Source organism: Notothenia rossii (assembly GCF_949606895.1).
Source record: "Notothenia rossii genome assembly, chromosome: 3".
NCBI classification, from domain to species: domain Eukaryota; kingdom Metazoa; phylum Chordata; class Actinopteri; order Perciformes; family Nototheniidae; genus Notothenia; species Notothenia rossii.
The window spans coordinates 58,614,882-58,636,018 of NC_136901.1; the positions used below are offsets into that span (position 1 = coordinate 58,614,882).

The 21,137-nt window shown below is 43.2% G+C and overlaps 1 protein-coding gene across 1 annotated transcript; it reads right to left on the reverse strand.

Annotated features, from left to right (window-relative positions):
- Window positions 1-730: 730 nt before the first annotated feature.
- On the reverse strand, window positions 731-20,956 carry immt (inner membrane protein, mitochondrial (mitofilin)). The gene is made up of 14 exons (XM_079670931.1): window positions 20,783-20,956; window positions 19,983-20,050; window positions 19,225-19,414; window positions 18,068-18,203; window positions 15,799-15,891; window positions 15,075-15,236; window positions 14,612-14,745; window positions 7,288-7,391; window positions 6,307-6,442; window positions 5,189-5,318; window positions 4,813-5,036; window positions 4,235-4,366; window positions 3,885-4,014; window positions 731-1,732 (listed from the first exon to the last, which is right to left on the reverse strand). The coding sequence occupies exons 1-14, from the start codon at window positions 20,822-20,824 to the stop codon at window positions 1,125-1,127; spliced, it is 2,289 nt and encodes a 762-aa protein (XP_079527057.1). The 5' UTR covers window positions 20,825-20,956; the 3' UTR covers window positions 731-1,124.
- Window positions 20,957-21,137: the final 181 nt, after the last annotated feature.

Here is a 21,137-nt window from a genome sequence, read left to right on the forward strand (position 1 = left end):
GAGCTGTGAGATCTGTGTGCTAAGAGCTAACGGTTGTGTGGTTTTTCTGGGGCGCTCATTGAAGATGACGTCACGGCTCCGCCTACACTGCGTTACTATAGATACTACCCCAGTTCCTAAACTTAATGTGAGCGCAGCATTAAAGTGAGCCGGGCCTAACCAAACCGAGCGAGGCCTGCAGTGTAAATGCGCCATAAGAGTCTAGCCTTTTGGAAATAATGGACACATTAAGTTTATGGTCCTGATTTAGGATTGAGATCGGCCTATCTGAGCTTCATAACATTCGATGTTTGCCCTCTTGATAACTGCTTCATTCCATGATGGTGGGATCGATGTATCCAGAAGTGTCCAGTTGAAAGAATTTAGAAGGACTTCATTCTAGTCTAAATATGTTACACCACTCACTTCCTGGAGTCTTGTTATCATCTTCACTTTCATAATGCTGCTACTTGTTTCTTCTACGTTGGATGTGCACTTGTTTTTCAAAGATATAAGTCCACTCAGATGTGCCCTGACTGATGGAAGAATAAAACACCAAGCAAATCTCCAAACGACATGCCCTTTGAAATCAAAGTATGTTCTGTGGTGTCACAATTTACAGTAGTGACATTTAGTTTTTGTTTAAGTAAATGTATACAGTTCACTGACTGCAGACAGTAATTATGGAATGGATTATTATTCTTTTCTTTTGACAGTGAAAGAGAGTTGAGTGAAGAAAGAACAGAGCAGATACCATTCTTCATGATTTATTGAAACATATGCAGTTGTGACAAACATAAAATCAAGCATTACATATTCTTCAATCAGTGGGGGTATTAGGCTGGTGGGGGGGGGGTTGGTTAGAAATAAATACCTGAAGCAAAGGCTGTGGGCCTGGACAGACGGGAGGAGAAGGTGCATTCATTTTATTTTACAAATGATCCTCCACAGTGACGTAGTGCTTTGAAGCAAATAAACTTCAGTTGTATCTGAACATGAACCTCTTCGTTAACTTTAGCCAACTCCAAAGGAATACACCACTGGAAATCTCTTCTAGCCTCTTCGGCTGTTTTGCTCCACGCTCTGCTCCCTGTGAGCCTGCAGCTCTCCTCACATTCTCAGTGGCTGTTCCTTTGAGGGCCAGCCTAGGGGGCCTGGGTGGTCCCAAGCCCCACAGCGTTTGCGTAGGCAGACAGCAGGCTGACCACCTGCCGGGTCTCCAGGGTGAGCCGGGCCTCCGTCAGCCAGTCCTCCACCACGCGGCGGGCCTCTCCTCTCAGCTGGTTCACCAGCTTGGCGGCCAGCTCCAGGTCTCCGTGCTCTAAGCAGAAGCTGGCGTACGACAGGATCTTGAATGGATCCAGGTCGTCACTGCTCAGCTGGGCGGGGGGGGCTTCCTGTTTATCCTCGAACAGCAGTGCAGCCTGGAGGTAGGACAGGAAGTACTGGTACAGGGAGTTGTGAGTTTCATCGACCAGAGCGACGCGGCGGGCCAGCGAGCGCAGCGCGTTGAAGCGAGCGCGCAGAGACGCCTCGCTGTACACGCCGCGCTGCAGCGACTCCTCGGGCAGCGCCGACGCCAGCGCCAGGGCGAAGTCGTTATCATGGCAGCTGTCCCGCACGGCCTGGGCGGCGCCCTCCAGAGGCTTCGTGGGCACGTCCGCCTCTGCCGTCTTCAGCGTGAAGCTCAGAGCCTCCACAGAGAGCCACAGGTGGTGCGCCTTGCGGGCCTCCTCCTCCGCCAGCACGTGGCCTGCAGGCAGAACACAGGGCGGCATTAACACAAAGCAGGTGCTGCTGCAACACAGGAAGTCTCCTAAAGAACCACACACTCAACACCGTATGTTGTCCTTTATGTAAGTACTAATAAATAAATATCTATCCTTGCTGTGACAAGAAATCATTTCTTACCTTACAAAATATAGGGTCAAATAATTCCAGTACCTATTTTTAGACTTAAGCAGATGTTCCTGATCATTGGAATAATATAGAAATCCCAATTATTTTATCATTTTGACTTGAAATTTGCTGTACAAACAGTTCTGCATTAATGTCCAGATAACGTACACACATTAACAAATCTTGATTACAAGTACCTTCACGTTTATTAGTGTCCGCACCAACACTAAAGATTATTGAAACTTAAATGCTTTATTTCTTCCGGTCATTGTTTTAATGTTCAATTCATGTAAATGGACTTCTCAAGTGTGTGTGTGTGTGTGTGTGTGTGTGTGTGTGTGTGTGTGTGTGTGTGTGTGTGTGTGTGTGTGTGTGTGTGTGTGTGTGTGTGTGTGTGTGTGTGTGTGTGTGTGTGTGTGTGTGTGTGTGTGTGTGTGTGTGTGTGTGTGTGTGTGTGTGTGTGTGTGTGTGTGTGTGTGTGTGTGTGTGTGTGTGTGTGTGTGTGTGTGTGTGTGCGCGCGCACCCTGTGTGCCATCTAAGCTAATTTACAGATGACCCTGAGCCCAATAGAGATTGCCCTGAAAAATGCGCGCGGACGAAATGGCACGAAGGGTTTGGGGGGCCTCCCCCTAGAACATTTAGATTTTTGCAGGTCTTAGATGCTGTCTGGTGCATTCTCTAGACTGAATTATAAGATGAACCACCACAATATTATATTGTACAATTTCAATTTTATTCTTCATTTCACTTGTTTGTTTGCTCTCTTGCATGCCCTGCATAGCTATAAGAAATACTTAAGTTGTTGGTCAAGACACTTTCCATCTGATGAAGGCAAATGCCTTCCCAGATGTAAAAAAGTAGAAAACATTACATTCAGTTATTACTGCCAAAACAAACATTATTTACACTATTATGGCCCCTGTTAAAAATGTTTGTAATGTTATCTACTGTAAGTTGGTCGAACGAATGCCTCCTCATCCTGAAGCTGACCGAGCAGACCCGAGCAGCAGTCGAGAGGAGCCGAGCGCATCCGCGAAGCACACAAAATGGCGACGTCAGAGTTCCCATTAGCCGGCAAATCTAAATCTCTTCCGTCAAAATGTCCGGTCAAAAATAATTTCCTTTTAGCGCAATACCGCTTCAGTTGCGCCACTTATGTGACAGACAAGAAGAGTATGTGACAGACAAGAATAGTCAATTATAATGTCTAACACGTAATGTGGAGAAAGAGATGTCCTGTCTGGGTTGATTGTGCGTTGATCTGTTGGTAATGCCTCGGGGTTCCGGTGGGCATGTAAACAAATGCATAATGCTGCACTATACTTTGTGGCCTCACCCGGTTGCATAGCGATACTTATTGTTTAGGTGTCTTTTAATAAGCTGGTAGTCATATCATTAGCTAGAACTATCTGGATCTGATCGATATGGACATAAACGCGAGTGAAGTCTAATCTGACGGGAGAGAGAGAGATCAGCTGCTGCTGACGAGTCGACACGCAGCTCTGCATGATCACATGCAGGGGTGACCGGAACAAAACACACACTTCAGGTTAGAATATCACACGTAGCTATTTTAATGACCTCTCAAACTACCTAAACTACTTATAGATATGTTTAGTTTTTCTGTCGGGTCACTCATTACTGGATCCACGAGCTAGATACTGGCATAATAGATTGCCCGATCGGGCAACCAGCAGGTGAGGCTTTATTGCCCGAGCTAAATACCTTTTCTCATACTGATATTCTGAACAATCTGTGCTGTTGTATTAGCTGTAAAGTGTCTCTACTGTTGGCTATTTTTATTATATGTACAGCACTTTGGCTCGACCAAAAATCGTTTATAAATGTGCTATATAAATAAAACTTGATTTGATTTGAAATACTAGATGGCCCCGGGCCATTGGGCAGTCCTTAATGTCGAGCTCTGGTGTGTGTGTGTGTGTGTGTGTGTGTGTGTGTGTGTGTGTGTGTGTGTGTGTGTGTGTGTGTGTGTTCTTTATCTTACTGTCGATGGCCTCCTCCACCCCCTTCAGCCGGGCGTAGGCTGTGTTCATATCCAGAGTGAAGTTGTCCAGCTGCTCCTGGCTCAGCTGCCTGTAGCTGGTCTCCTGCTCCAGCAGCTTCCTGATCAGCACCTGAACGCATCACACAGTCACACCAGCTGTACCACGTGGACGACTAAAGCTGCTATTTCAATTAAAAACTGACTGAAATTAATAAATCAATGAAGAACAATATAATACTAACCCCAATCATCAAATATAAATATGGCTGTTAAATGACATCATCAAGCCACACCCCCTTTTTTACATATGGGTGAAGTTATAGGAGCGATTTGATGTAATGTGTACTCACCTGCTCAGCGTCGGCCCTCAGCTCCGTCTCCTGCACCTTCAGGACGTCCTGGACGTGGTCGGTGTGAGCCGCTGCCTGCCGCCGCAGCTGAGTCCTCATCTCCGCCTCCATCACTTCCCTCATTTCAGACAGCTACACACACACACACACACACACACACACACACACACACACACACACACACACACACACACACACACACACACACACACACACACACACACACACACACACACACACACACACACACACACACACACACACACACACACACACACACACACACACACACACACACACACACACACACACACACACACACACACACACACACACACACACACACACACACACACACACACACACACACACACACACACGGTGGGCCGTCAGAGCCAGAAGGCCTTCTCTGCTGGCCTAAATACTATCAGGATCACTGACAAACCTTTAATATAGTTTTCTCATTAACATGTTTTACATTATTTCCTATAGTCTATTCTCTTCAGTTCATAGCTTTTCTCTGTTGCGCTAGTAACGGTGGTTAATGTTGCTGGGTAGAATAAATGTGCCGTGCGTACCTTCCTCTCCTGCTCCAACCGGGCCTCCTCCTTGACGTGCTGCAGGGCGGTGCTCACGGCCTTCTCCAGGGCCTTCTGGTCCTCCAGCCTCTGCTGCTCCAGCGAGGCGTCGATGTGGATCTGCTCCCTGACCCTCTGCTCCGCCAGCTCTCGGTTCAGCTGGTCGATGCGCCGGTGAGCGTGGGCGATCAGCGCGTTCAGGTCATCCTCCGACAGCTTACCAGCTCAAACACAAAGACAACTCCTTTTGAAAATATCTCTACTGCATCTAAATAAATCCATTCAGGTGTTTATCTGGATCAGTAAAGCACAAGTGTCCTTTATACAAACAGTGTAAGACATGCAGGGTACTGATGGTGGGTGTGTGTGTTCTTACTGAGCCCCTTCCAGTTGGCCTGGATCTCTGGAGTGAGGCTGGTCACCTCCCTCTGGAACTGTAGTTTGGCTTCATTAACCAGCTCACTGTACTGGGAGACAATCTTAGCTTCTGACTCTGATGACTGCACCTACACACACACACACACACACACACACACACACACACACACACACACACACACACACACACACACACACACACACACACACACACACACACACACACACACACACACACACACACACACACACACACACACACACACACACACACACACACACACACACACACACACACACACACACACACACACACACACACACACACACACACACACACACACACACACACACACACACACACACACACACACACACACACACACACACACGGGACATTACATTGACTTACATTTCCAGGAGACTTAGTGTTATTCATGTATTGAGCAGTGTGTTGATCAAAGGTTGCGCTAGATTTTTTCGCTGTCCACTCTGGGGGGGGGGGGCTCTCTCGGGGAGAGAGCACGGTCGTAAACTGTCAATGGGGGGTGGGGCGCACGCTCGTGAACTGTTAGCCCCGTGTTATGCATGCCCACTGCACCTCGCAGGAGTGCGCACAGCGTAAAGCCAAAACTCACAGACATTTCAATGATTTGTACGGCAAAGTTTGGTTTAGAAACGGTATCATTTCCTTTTCGACAGGCATGGATAACACCGGAGCCTTGCTGCGGGGAAACTTTGGCACTGTTCTGAGTTTGTTCTAGTCCGTCAAAATTACGGACTGCTTTCAGATTTTTCCGTCATTGTTAAAAAAAATCCGTCATAGACGGAAAATATTCGGTTAACGCAACCTCTGGTGTAGATCCACCGCTTTGGGTGAAACTCAAGTACTGTATCTGGACATATGAAATGGCTTGCCTTCCCAAATGTGGCTACCACAGTCGTTTCTTTCAGGATGAATTGTAATAGTTTGATCCTCTGACTCTTCATTGTACCAAAGTGGTTTAACTGAACCCCAATCTCTCAGCAAGAAGGTGAAAAATTGCCTTTCCCAAAACGTAGAATCATCACTTGATAGTCTATTCATCCCATCATGTACACAAATAATTTCCTTACCTTAGTTACCACTTTGTCCAAGTCCACCACCATGTTGTGGAGATTCTCCTCTGCTGCTAGAACCAGGGGGCGCACAGCAGCCACCTTCAGCCCCTTAGAGCTGTCAATCACCGCCTTCAGACTGTGCAAGGCTTCACTGTGGGGGAAACAGGGGGGGGAAGAGTTTCAGAAAACTGGTGCAAAATATAAAGGCTCGGAAGGGTGATGTAACCCTTCCCCGGATGCATCAGTGTTCACATGACTCGGCTCCAGGCGGCCAGCTTGGGTGTGCAGCTGAAAACGGTCCCACGTCTCATGGCTGTAATGACCATCGAGGCCCCGCTGGCCCCTGGGTTGTTGAATATTCATTCAAGAACAACAACAAACGATAACTACAATAGGACCAACCAAACGGTCAACAGAAAAAATATATCGGATCCCTCTTTGTCTTTCCACACAAGCCCATCACACTGACTACTTTATCTCACACCATACCCATGTGATATTTGCCTGAAGTGACCAATTACGACTATGGGAAGTAAACAAATAATGATAATAGAAATAATAAGCAATGACAAAATAGGCATTTTTGCTTAGCAACGGCGTGTGGCCGCAAAGTATAGCTTAGCATTATAGGCTATGTTTATATGAGGGGTCAAAATCCCATGCTCATGAAATGCTCATATTTTTTTCTCTTCCCCACGCCCCAAAATAAAAAAATATACAAATTTTAGGAAAGGTAAGGAAGTTTGAGCGGTGTGGGTTTTATATTAACAGAGTTACGCATATTTCAAAACGTGAAGTGTATTAACGGTGGGTGCCTCGCTGTCAGAATGACAAAGATCCTCAGTGAAGCACAAGCACATGTTTCTCACTACATTCTAAGTACAACTTATTAAAAAGATCAGTTCAATGCAACTAATGTCGTCTTAGTGTTATTGCATGATGTTAAAATGTTTTGCCGTGAAATGTAATGTGTGTGTGTTGAGGTACATGTCCTACTTGGCATTGGACAAGGCTGTTTCAGCTGCAGTCACAGCGCTGGTCCTCTCAGCTAGAGAAGCTTCCAGATCCTTCCACTGGGCGGACTTCTCCTCGGGAGGAACCTGGATTTAAGAAGAACGTTAATCACAACCATTCTGTTGGCAATAAAAGCGTCACAGCCCAGGATATGATGGTTGAATGTTGTGTAGTTGGGTGTATGGGATTTAAAGCCAATTACTCCTATGGAAATATCTGGGGATGACAATCTCACGATCCAATCAGAATCAATTCTTGAGTCAATAAATGGAGAGGGTGCACAGTCTGTGTGTCCAACCATTCACTCCTGTATTTATTCCACTCAAAAACAAACTGCCAGTAGTTACCCAAACCGGGCTTCTGGTCCAGTACGTTCATCCAACAGACGTCTCGCTAAATTAGCTTGTTGTTTTGTGAGTCGGCTGCTCAGCTCACAGACAGTTCTGGAGGGATTGCTCAGATTAATCTCTTCTTATTTTCCAATTACTAATCATTTGACACTGACATTGTTGTTTGGAATAATCAAGGAGGTGAGTGTCACAGTATGCTCTGTCTTATGTGTCACAAACACCAGCTGCTGTCATTTCTCTCCCTTTTGGCTGTGATCTGTTTGGCAGGGGCAGCGGTCTGCCTCTGCTGGTTCTTGTTTGGTTGGATGTGTCTGGGATGCGACGTTTGACCAACCCAGTTTAGATTTAACCGCACTTGCTTCCGCATTAACGTAGCTCTGCGTCATGGACGTATAAAGAGAACGTCGTATTACATCTACTCTAGCTTGGAAAAAAACGATATGGGCTGTTAATCATCCAGTCCAAGTGAAACACGTTCCAGCGGTCTGCAGCAGGAGGAATAGGTTTTATCCTCTGACAGTGTTCAGTGTATATTTTTTAAATCCTCTGGGGCACAGAGAGGAGCTGTGGATTATTGTTATTGATTAATGAATCAGGTTTTCTTAGGGTCAAAAACACTAAACTCACAACTTAAAATGAAAGCTTTTAGTTTATTTAATAAAAGAGCACTATATATATATATATATATATATATATATATTAATGCTGTCAAAATTATCGCGTTAACGGCGGTAATAAATTTTTTGAATTAATTGCGTTTAAATATTTAACGCATGTGCAGAATGTCCCGCCCCATACATCCCACCAGTGGCAGCGCCAGGGTATGGCTGGGGTAGGCTACACCCATACCAAGAAATGGCTTAGCCCCACCATGAAAAATGATGTTAAAGTAAGCAAAATAAAGTGTGCCAACTCGCGGAGTAAATTGCAAAGACTGCAGTTAGTAAGATTGATTTCAGTAGCCACTTGTCTCGAAATACCAAAGACTAGAAACGGTTTTGAAAACTTTTGTCACGTAGTGATCGTCTTCTCAATAGAACATCTTTGATAATGTCTTCTGGCCAATCAGAATCAAGATAACGGCGTGGTGTTGTTGCAGGAAGTCCCGACGGAGAATACTTTTGCTGTAGTACATCTCTATATACATCGATACAACATTAACGTAATGAATTAAGACCCCACGGTTTGATTATTGATAGAGGTGTGGGCTGTCTTTAATTTTGACACACAGAACAATGTTATAATAAACATACATACATACTATGTATGTTATGTATGTTAAATGGATATATCCGCCTTCTTTCATTTATCTTTCCATTCCCACAACAATATACATAAAGAAATGGCATATTTTGGACATAGTTCGAATGGTGATTAATCATGATTAATTAATTTTAAAGCTGTGATTAATCCGATTAAAATGTGTAATCGTTTGAAAGCCCTAATATATATTAAAAAAAATTATACTTTTTCTTTTTTAAAAACACCTTCAATTTCAGGGGGGGCGCGGGGCTCCGTTGGCGGGGCGCGGGGCTCCGTTGGCAGCGCCCCTCCAAGACAATGGTAGGGGAAACACTGGTGTTGAAGAATAACAAAGTACATTAACTCAAATACTGTACTCGTGTACAAAAAGGAGACAAAACAAAAAAACAGCTATTAAGCTACATATTGGTTTCTGGTTTGTTATTTTTAAATCCATGGTGAATTGATATGACAAAAATAACTAAAATGTACTCAGCTATGCATAGCTGTGATGTTCTTTTGTATTAAAAAAGCACTGTTTTCATCTATTTAGAAAAAGATCATTTATGAAGCACTGACTGATAAACAGCTCATATCGTTCCGAGCTAGAGTAGGTGTGATATCACTTCAGCGTTGTCAACGTGGATCGGCATTATTATCTAGGCCCTTTTTGTATCTTGTTTTATGTATACAGTGGGGCAAAAAAGTATTTAGTCAGCCACCAATTGTGCATGTTCTCCCACTTAAAAAGATGAGAGGCCTGTAATTTTCATCCTAGGTATACCTCAACTTTGAGAGACAAAATGAGAAAAAAAAAAAATCCAGAAAATCACGTTGTCTGATTTTTAAAGAATTTATTTGCAAATTATGGTGGAAAATAAGCATTTGGTAACCTACAAACAAACAATATTTCTGGCTCTCACAGACCTGTAACTTCTTCTTTAAGAGCCTCCTCTGTCCTCCACTTGTTAACTGTATTAATGGCACCTGTTTGAACTCGTTATCAGTATAAAAGACACCTGTCTTTTATACTGATAACTTTTATACTGATAAACTTTGCAGCCAATCTTATTTGTTACAGTGTACCGTGCACCAGGTCCTTATTCAGAATTCTTATCAGAATTCTCTGAGTTTTTATCAGCTTTGGTACTTAAAACAGATAAAGTAATTATCGTAGGTGACTTTAATATTCATGTTGACGATGATAAAAATAGCCTTACTGTTGCATTTAACTCTATATTAGATTCTGTTGGTTTCTGTCAGAGTGTAAATAAACCAACCCACAGTTATAATCACACTCTTGACCTTGTTCTGACTTATGGTATTGAAATTGAGCAACTATTAGTCGAACCGCATAATCCTGCTTTATCCGACCATTTCTTAGTAACTTTTGAAGTACTGTTACTAGACTACAAAGCATTAGCCAAAAGCTCCTGCAGCAGAAACCTATCTGTTAGTGCTATAGCCAAATTTAAGGAAGAGATTCCACCAATACTTAACTCGATAGCATGTCTGCATGTAGGGGAGGAAACTTATACAAAATGTACACCACCCCAAATTGATCATGTTGTTGATAGTGCTACAGATGCGCTGCAAATAAAATTAGACTCTGTTGCTCCTTTGAAAAAGAAGAAAATAAAACAACATAGATTAGCTCCATGGCATAATGCCGAAACCCGCAAAATAAAGCAAAAGTCGAGACAACTTGAAAGGATATGGCGTTCCACTAAACTTGAAGAATCTCGTTTAATTTGGCATATTACACTCAATGAATATAAGAAAGCACTGCGTAAAGCGAGAGCAGCATACTACTCTTCATTAATAGATGAGAATAAGAATAATGCAAGATTTCTTTTCAGCACTGTAGCCAGGCTGACAGAGAGCCACAGCTCGACTGAGCCTTCTATTCCCATAGCACTCAGTAGTAATGATTTTATGTGCTTTTTTAACGATAAAATTGTTACTCTTAGAAACAAAATCAATGACCTCTTGCCTTTAACCAGTATAGTGTTATCAACAGCTCCCGGAAACGTAAGTTCTAATAATATTACACTAGATAGTAAACTAGAATGCTTTTCAGCCATAAACCTTGAATAATTAAATTCAATGATTCTCTCTTCTAAACCATCAACGTGTATCTTAGACCCGATTCCAACTAAGCTGTTAAAAGAAGTTTTTCCAATAATTAGCACTTCTTTATTAAATATTATGAATATGTCTTTATTATCAGGCTATGTTCCACAATCATTCAAAGTAGCAGTGATAAAACCGCTTCTTAAAAAGCAAAACCTCGATCCAGAGGTTTTAGCCAACTATAGACCTATTTCTAATCTTCCGTTCCTCTCAAAGATTCTTGAGAAAGCAGTCGCAAAACAGCTGTGTGATTACTTTAAAAACTATGATTTATTTGAAGATTTTCAGTCTGGCTTTAGAACACAACGTAGCACAGAGACAGCTCTGGTTAAAGTCACAAATGACATTCTAATAGCCTCTGACAAGGGACTTGTCTCTATTCTTGTCTTGCTCGATCTTAGTGCTGCATTTGATACTATCGACCATGATATCCTATTGCAAAGACTAGAGCACTTAGTTGGCATACAGGGAACTGCATTAGGCTGGTTTAGGTCCTATCTATCTGAACGCTCTCAGTTTGTACGTGTCAACGATGAATCTTCCATGCAAACCAAAGTTAGCCATGGAGTGCCACAGGGCTCAGTGCTTGGACCTATTTTGTTCACCCTATATATGCTTCCGTTAGGCAATATTATAAGGAATCATTCTGTAAACTTTCATTGTTATGCGGATGATACTCAACTATATTTATCAATCAAGCCTGATGAAATTAATCATCTAAATAAAATTCAAGACTGCCTCAAGGACTTAAAAACGTGGATGACCTTAAATGTTTTGATGTTAAACACGACCAAAACTGAAGTTATTGTACTTGGCCCGAAGAATCTACGAAACAAATTATCTAAAGATATATTAACAATGGATGGCATTAATTTGGCCTCCAGTGAGACTGTAAGGAATCTTGGTGTTATATTTGATCAGGATTTATCCTTTAACGCCCACATAAAATCAATTTCAAGGACCGCCTACTTCCATCTACGTAACATTGCAAAAATCAGGCGTATCTTGCCTCAAAACGATGCAGAGAAACTAGTCCATACATTTGTTACTTCAAGGCTGGATTATTGTAACTCCTTATTATCAGGGTGTACCAAAAAGTCAGTCAAGTCGCTTCAGCTGATTCAAAATGCTGCAGCTCGTGTACTAACCAGAGTTAGGAAAAGGGACCACATTACTCCTGTTCTGGCTGCCTTACACTGGCTCCCTATAGAACACAGGATAGAATTTAAAATTCTTCTTCTTGCCTACAAAGCCCTTAATGGGCAGGCGCCATCTTACCTTAAAGAACTCATTATACCCTATTGTCCTACTAGGGCATTGCGTTCCAAGAATGCAGGGTTGTTGGTTGTTCCTAGAGTCTCTAAAAGTACAATGGGAGCCAGAGCCTTTTCTTATCAAGCTCCACTTTTGTGGAATCAGCTTCCAGTTTGTGTTCGGGCGGCAGACACCCTATCCGTTTTTAAGAGTGCGCTTAAGACCTTCCTTTTTGATAAAGCTTATAGTTAGGGCTGATTAGATTCAGCCCCTAGTTTTGCTGATATAGGCTTAGTTTGTCGGGGGACATCTTACTTCTTCCTTCTCTCTGTCTATACCTGTGTACTCTCATGTTCCGATTAACCCAGCTTCCCCAAATTTCTTTCTTTTTGGTGTCTATATACGCCGGGATCCGGAGTCATGGATGATCCTGCGGTCCTGTGTCATGGATAGCGAGTCCTGGATCTTGAGTCGTGGCTGTGGTCCTGGATCATAAGTCCTGGATGGATATACTCATGGATTCATCTTCCTATTATACACACATGCATTTCCAAACATTTGGACTACCTATGTTGCAAATGTATTATCTTTTCAATTTACACACGGCATCTATTGCACGTCTGTCCGTCCTGGGAGAGGGATCCCTCCTCTGTTGCTCTCCCTGAGGTTTCTCCCATTTTTCCCTTTAAACTGGGTTTTCTCTGGAAGTTTTTCCTTGTACGATGTGAGGGTCTAAGGACAGAGGGTGTCGTATTGTCATACTGATATTCTGTACAAACTGTGAAGTCCACTGAGACAAATGTAACATTTGTTATATTGGGCTATATAAATAAACATTGATTGATTGACTGTCCACATCCTCAAACAGTCACACTCCAAACTCCACTATGGCCAAGACCAAAGAGGTGTCAAAGGACACCAGAAACAAAATTGTAGACCTGCACCAGGCTGGGAAGACTGAATCTGCAATAGGTAAGCAGCTTGGTGTGAAGAAATCAACTGTGGGAGCAATTATTAGAAAATGGAAGACATACAAGACCACTGATAATCTCCCTCGATCTGGGGCTCCACGTAAGATCTCACCCCGTGGGGTCAAAATGATCACAAGAACGGTGAGCGAAAAAATCCCAGAACCACGCGGGGGACCTAGTCAATGACCTGCAGAGAGCTGGGACCAAAGTAACAAAGGCTACCATCTGTAACACACTACGCCGCCAGGGACTCAAATCCTGCAGTGCCAGACGTGTCCCCCTGCTTAAGCCATGTCCAGTCACATCTGAAGTTTGCTAGAGAGCATTTAGATGATCCAGAAGAGGATTGGGAGAATGTCATATGGTCAGATGAAACCAAAATATAACTTTTTGGTAAAAACTCAACTAGACGTGTTTGGAGGAGAAAGAATGCTGAGTTGCATCCAAAGAACACCATACCTACTGTGAAACATGGGGGTGGAAACATCATGCTTTGGGGCTGTTTTTCTGCAAAGGGACCAGGACGACTGATCCGTGTAAAGGAAAGAATGAATGGGGCCATGTATCATGAGATTTTGAGTGACAACCTCCTTCCATCAGCAAGGGCATTGAAGATGAAACGTGGCTGGGTCTTTCAGCATGACAATGATCCTAAACACACCGCCCGGGCAACGAAGGAGTGGCTTCGTAAGAAGCATTTCAAGGTCCTGGAGTGGCCTAGCCAGTCTCCAGATCTCAACCCCATAGAAAATCTTTGGAGGGAGTTGAAAGTCCGTGTTGCCCAGCGACAGCCCCAAAACATCACTGCTCTAGAGGAGATCTGCATGGAGGAATGGGCCAAAATACCAGCAACAGTGTGTGAAAACCTTGTGAAGACTTACAGAAAACATTTGACCTCTGTCATTGCCAACAAAGGGTATATAACAAAGTATTGAGATTAACTTTTGTTATTGACCAAATACTTATTTTCCACCATAATTTGCAAATAAATTCTTTAAAAATCAGACAACGCTATTTTCTGGATTTCTTTTCTCATTTTGTCTCTCATAGTTGAGGTATACCTAGGATGAAAATTACAGGCCTCTCTCATCATTTTAAGTGGGAGAACTTGCACAATTGGTGGCTGACTAAATACTTTTTTGCCCCACTGTATACGTCACACTGTGGGACTGCGAGGAACGGTATTTCAAGATTTCTGTATGTAAAACACACGTAGACAATAAAGCTGACTTTGACTTGAATTCTCTTATACATCCATCATGCAGAGCTATGCTAATGCAGAAATGGGTGTGGTTGAATCTAAACTGGGTTGAAAAATGACTGCCAGTGCTACTGTGATCAGACCACAGTCAGTACCTCTGCCTCCATGGCCTCCTTCAGTCTGAGTGTGTGCTGAGCGATGGCCTGCAGCGCGGCCTCCTGAGCTCCAATAGCCTGCAAAGTGGCTTTAGCAGAGCTGGCCAGGGAGTCGTCCAGACTGGCTGATACAGCTGCAACACACACACACACACACACACACACACACACACACACACACACACACACACACACACACACACACACACACACACACACACACACACACACACACACACACACACACACACACACACACACACACACACACACACACACACACACACACACACACACACACACACACACACACACACACACACACACACACACACACACACACGAGTGAGAGGGAGACAGGGAGGAGACAGTAGGAGTTAAACATGTTTTTCATTACAAAATAAATTAAATCAACTTTTGTTCATTCACTTTCTGAAGAATGTGTGTGTGTGCTCCAGCCTACATGTGAGGACTTCCTGTTCCTCGTGGTCTTGTTGGGCCAGTCTAGCGGTCACCTCCTCCACGGGGCGCTCCTTCAGGGCCTCTGACGCCCCGGGCTCTGTCTCAGGCTCCTCCATCGCTGACACTGCAGTATCCATATGGTCGTGGCACTCTGTGCACTCCTCTAGAGAACATGCACAAACAGGCAATCTCATCTTACTTTGTCATTTCCAACCTTGAAGTCTCTGAGTTTCTGCGTTCACAAAAGACACGAAATATTAAAAAGTATTTCGTCTGCCGCCTTGTCTGCACACTTTGTCAAAGCATTCATGGTTTTTACTAACCGGTATCAGAATTTTTTTATTTCGGCATCATTTTGAAACATGTGATACAATGAAATTAAAAATATGTTCATTTTGTTATAGTTGGTATCTACCATAGTATCTAAGGAGATAAGCCACGCCCCCTTTGTCAGCGCATCTTGTTTTAATGACGCGAGTAAACACAACCGAGAGCCGTGATTATTCGCATGGCTCTAAAATAGTGACGGTTAGGGTTCAGAGTGATATAACCGTCGGCTGGGGAAATATTACGGGATTTCTGAGTTTTCCATTATATGTAAAACACATCTGGTTAGCAGCCACCAGCCACATGCATGCATCGGCTGTACACATAGATGTACATTTCAAATTGTGCTTTTCTGATTATGCTTTAAGATATCAAGGTTACAGAGGTCAAGACGTCACCTTTGAATGCTGCTGCCTCCGAGTCACAGGGAGCAGGGATCGAGGACACCTCACTGATGGCTGAGATGATGTGAGTGGCCTCTACTGAAGCCTCTGGATGGGAGGGAAACACACAACAGCAGTTAGTGTGTGTGTATAATGAATATGAATGTCACGTGACATTTACTAGGAATAGGTATGACATACATATTTTAGTAGTAATCAATACATATGCTACCGTTGTCAGAACATTAATTTGAGTAAAAATGAAGTGTTTAAGGACTTGGAACAGAAACTGTGAACAGACCTGAACAGTCACAGTCAGGTCAGGCCCGGACTGGCCATCGGGAGGACCGGGAGGTTTCCCGATGGCCTGGCCTGTTAAGTGGCCTGCTGGCCTGAGGATTTTTTTTTTTATGTATGTATTGTGAACGCAACGCTGCGCAAATGTGGGTCTGACTCTGCCTCACAGATTGTGACTGGCTGTCTACATGATGTGGCCTGCCGACATGGCCACTTTCATACAGATCATACACTAAAGCCCTCGATTGGTCTCTGTGTGTCATTCAAGCTCGGGAGGGTGTGTGTTAGTGTGTTTCGCGAGCGAGCGAGAGAGAAAGCGCGCGCACCGGTTACGTGTATTGTTGCTGTTAGCATCTGGTGCTAGCTAGCTGCGTTAACGGATATAAGGAGCTGTTTCAACAACAAGGTGGAGGAGAGTCCTCTCCTGTCAGACTGAGAGACTGATAACTACAGCTCAGGTGAGGTACAGGACTCTGAGTGTTTAGATAGTTAACTTAGTCTAAGTTCTCTGTGGGTCTCAAATGGTTTGGTCACCCTTTGTGTAAACACATATTTCCATTTGAAGGGGGAGTGATTAGTAAAATATGCATGAATAATAATAAAAAACCGTTAGGTGAAAAAAGGTAAGATACACTTTTAAAACTTGTTGAGAGCTAAAACTAGTCTTTGCTGCTGCCTCAAAGAGGAGAAGGGAGCCGGGGGAGACAGGTGAGGCTGGTTCAGGAGCCCAGACACACTCACAACTATAAATGAACCAAAAACAAATAAATAAACAAGTTTCAATGTTTTTCATATTGGATATGGTATGTTATTGGTTATGGCCATGTTCTTATGATGTTATGATTATTTAAATGTATACAGTTCTGTTTCATATGGTTGTAGTCTCTTTATTTCCGCCTCAAAGTGCACCAGATTGATGCATTTAAGTCCAACATTTAAAAAAATATCTTACTGGGGGAGCATGCCCCCAGAACCCCCTATAGGATTTGAGGTCCGCCCCCACTTAAAATATGTTCACACGAATAGGTTCCTAAATAGATTTGCATTTTTTTTTTTTAATAGTAACCCATCTCCATATGTTTATTTTTGGGTAGTAGATTTAGAGGGCTATCACTATGGGCAGCAACGCTGTAAATATTGACAAATAAATCCAGCAAAATGGCACAAAAAACTGGTCTTATTGTCCCAATCCGGCCCTGGTCACAGAAAACATTCATGAGAGCTGCCTTTATTTGAAATTAAGTTGTTGCTGCCACAGTTCCAGTCGTTGGTGGGCCGTGGAAGTTTTATTTTCTGAGCAGGCGCAGTACGATTATTTTCAAGTCAATAAAATAATTTCAATTAATATTTGGAGTCAAGACGTAGTTTGTTGGCTCTAAATCTAGTAACTGATTAGTGGGACTAGCTTTGGTGGCTATGCTAACATCAAGCATGTGGACCCTTTGGAAATCTGCATCAGGAGACATAACTTCAGAATCAGAACATCTGTATCTGTCCCACAGAGGGGAAGTTTGCATTTGATACAGCCGAAAAGAGCCAAAGACAGCTTCATATTAACTAAGAAGCATGGATAAAAAAAATTACACAATTTACTAAATATACATTTGTAACAGTTTTGAAGATGTTGTGCTACAGTCAGACGGTAGATACTACATTCCAAGGGCAACTGCTGTTAGCAAGCGGTAGGATCAACGGCAGTGGAGCACGAGCGTGTCCCATTACAGAGGCACTACTAATTTAAAGGGCAACAATGATCCATGTCACTCTGTAGAAAGGTGTTAAGTTGGAGAAGTCATTCTTCGTAAAATAAGAGCAACATGAGTGCAGCTTTGTTTCAAATATGGTTGAGTTAAGTTGTTAACATACAGTTAACAGTCAGAATGGGGATATCATTATAGTGGAAATCACTCTGCTGCCACCGCCCACAACACATGTTGCACGGTACAAAGAGGCTGATGATGAGGGTCTAAACCCGATGGAGACCTACCCTCTATGCTGAGAGCAGGCTGAGCTGGGACGGCCCCCCCCTCAGCGGCTGGGCTCTCTGAAGACTTCTTCTCCGTCTTAGCTTTGGACCCCTTTGGCGGTTTATCCATCATAGAGGGATGCTGTGCAATCTCCGTCTAAAGAGCAGGAAAAGCAGTTCTTTAACCTGACAGTCTCAAAAGTGTTTGTGTAGCTCTACCTTTCTATATACAGTCTTTGAGCCCTGATCCTTTAGCAAGACATCTTTCATTTTGAGTCCTGCAGGAAGACGTTTGTTTGATATCAGCCCTGGACTTCAGTTTCCCTCCACTAAAAGACGACTATATTAGAAATTGTAAATAGCTTCATACATCTTCAACAGGTACTTCCTCTTAGCATGACCTGATGAAACTTTTCTCTTGAATGAATGAATACACATGAGAAGCCCTGCCACTGATATACGGTGTTCCCAGATGTAGCTTTTAAGATTTATTGAAAATAGTCTGCAAAAGTGCAACATAAAAAATGGAGGCTGTAAAGCTGGACTAGCAATTATGTCTCACGTCATTCTCAAAAAACTCCGATCTCACCAAAAACAGATTTCAGATAGCGCTTAGGACAGGGGTTCCCAATCTTTTTTCCCAAGAGCCCCCCCAAATGACTCCAGTTGGAAGTTGCTCAAGGTAAGCCGGATTTTGCCGATGTGTTTATGTGGATTCAAAAGTCGTAAATAATCTACAAAATGGAGGAGACCGATCTGATCGGAGCAACTGTGACAAATAATCCAACTGAAACCGGCATGGACAATGACTATGTTTTAAAAATGCGCTTATTCAGAAAAGCCTGGTTTGGACACTTTACAGGCAGAAGAAACATTTCTATTAAAGAAAGAATTATACATCTCTGTCTTTTTATGCCTATATTAGCTACTAACTTGAATATGTATTCAATTAATTAATTAATTAATTATTTTTAATATTTTATTGTAATGTAGAGACAAGGCTCTTAGCGACAATCATGTATTGCGTTACAATAATTATTATATGTAAAAAAAAATTAAAAAAAAGTCTAAATATGATATTTGGCCTCAAATCATCTGAGGCCTGGCGCACCCCCTGCGACCTTTGGCGCCCCACCAAGGTTGGGAACCACTGGGAGATGCTGAGAACCCATTCTCACCTGTTTCTGGAGGGGGCCATCGTATTGAGAAGCGGGTCCCAGAGCCAGACCCAGCAGCCGGTCTGAGTACGGAACATTGGTCTCCACGGCCGCTCGGAACTTGTGATCCCATTTGGCGTACAGTATTGTTCCTCCAATGCCCCCACCAACTGTCACCAGGCCAGCAGCTACCACTTTGCCAGCTCCACTGCTGCAGAGAGACGAGAAGCTGGTGTCATGTCTTGTCAAGAGTCGAAATGTAGCACAATGCATCTGTGTGTGTGTGTGTGTGTGTGTGTGTGTGTGTATGTGTGTGTGTGTGTGTGTGTGTGTGTAGGTTGCCTGAATATAATAATCCTCACAGTTAAATATATGATATAGTTCCTTGAAAGGAGTAGCCCATGATAAGAATATATTTTAAAAAGTCAAATGAATTAAGTTATTGTAAATGCTTGTTTTTGCATTTCAGAAAATGTTGTTCGTTTACCCTCAGACGGTAATATGGTACTCTCAGATCATGTTGCATTCCATTTCAATAGCAAAAATGTTTGAACCAATTATTTATTATTGCCTTATTTTCTCTTCTGTATGTTTACTATTGTTGGAAAAGCAAAGATATTTCACATCAGATTACTCAAGTCATTGATGGAATAAATTGGTGTGTGTGTGTGTGTGTGTGTGTGTGTGTGTGTGTCTGTGTGTGTGTGTCTGTGTGTGTGTGTGTGTGTGTGTGTGTGTGTGTGTGTGTGTGTGTGTGTGTGTGTGTGTGTGTGTGTTACCCGCTCTCTCCTGCTGTGTAGTGACGGCAGGGTTGCAGATTGGTCAGAGGGGTTCTCCCAAAGTTCTTCTGGAGAGAGGGGACAGAGAGGGAGGGCAGAGGGGGACGGTGCTTTACCTTCAACATCTGACATCACGTAGATTCATTCTGTACCTTTGTGATGTGTGTAAACGTGATGATGACATGGATTTGATATTTTTGAAGATAAATAACAGTATCAGAGGAGCTTTGCTTACTTTAGTAAAGAAACTGAAATTAACTGAACTCTAGTTACTTCCTTATGAGCTGAATACAAAAGAGTAATAACGGGATGTTCCTGAGCAGGTCGTCCGTACTGATCGTAGCTCAGGTGATAACCCGGGGTCCCGCCCATTGACTGCATGGGATTATGTAATGTTAGTACACTGTGTATATGAATGTACATTCTAGGGTCCCTCCAGCCTGACTGCATGGTGAGTGCAGTGAAGTGAACTGTGGAGCTGTGGATATGCTGCACTCCTCCTCAGTAACTGAGCTGTCTCCATGCTGGCTGTATGTCATTAGTCATATGTCACTAGAAGCTAACAGCTAGCACGGACGTTAGCAGGGATCTGATCTGCTCTTTCGAATGGCAAGCTACTGTTTAACACAGAGCCTTGTGACTGCTAAGCTCCAGCATCAGAAAGCATGCTGATGTTAACAATTAAACACTATTTCAAATTAAACCTACAGTGGCACCTTGGGCAGGTCTGTGGGTCACTGAATGACAACATGCTAATGCTAACATGTTAGCTCCCGGCTGGCTGTGAAGGCTGCTCTTACCCGCACGCTGCTGTTAGCCCCTCTCAGACAAGCCCTCAGCATGGTCCAAAATCACTTTGCTTCGCAAGTGATAATATTTTAACCTGCACAGTAGCAGTACGTGTTTTCTCCTCTCGTCCTTCTTTTCGTTTCTACCCCACTCTTCTTCTTTGTATTTTAGTTTGTGTGCGCCATACTGCCTCCCTGGTCAAAAGTAGAACTACAAGCTTCCCCCCGCAGAGCAGGGTGTGCTGCTGCAATACCACCCCCAATGTATTTCCTTTTCCAAATAATTCATTGTTTACGGAGACTTTTTACTGCAGTAATGCTTCTTCTATTGTGTTTTGGTGCTTTTATGACTTCTTAACACTTGGCT

Bases quoted from the DNA above. Each gene is read 5' to 3' on its own strand.
- immt (XM_079670931.1), bottom strand. From the start codon at position 20,824: ATGCTGAGGGCTTGTCTGAGAGGGGCTAACAGCAGCGTGCGG. The intron at 15,237-15,798 runs GTGACGTCTTGA...CATGTTCTCTAG, and splicing joins GGAGGCAGCAGCATTCAAAG to AGGAGTGCACAGAGTGCCAC. The intron at 14,746-15,074 runs GTAGGCTGGAGC...TGTGTGTTGCAG, and splicing joins GGAACAGGAAGTCCTCACAT to CTGTATCAGCCAGTCTGGAC.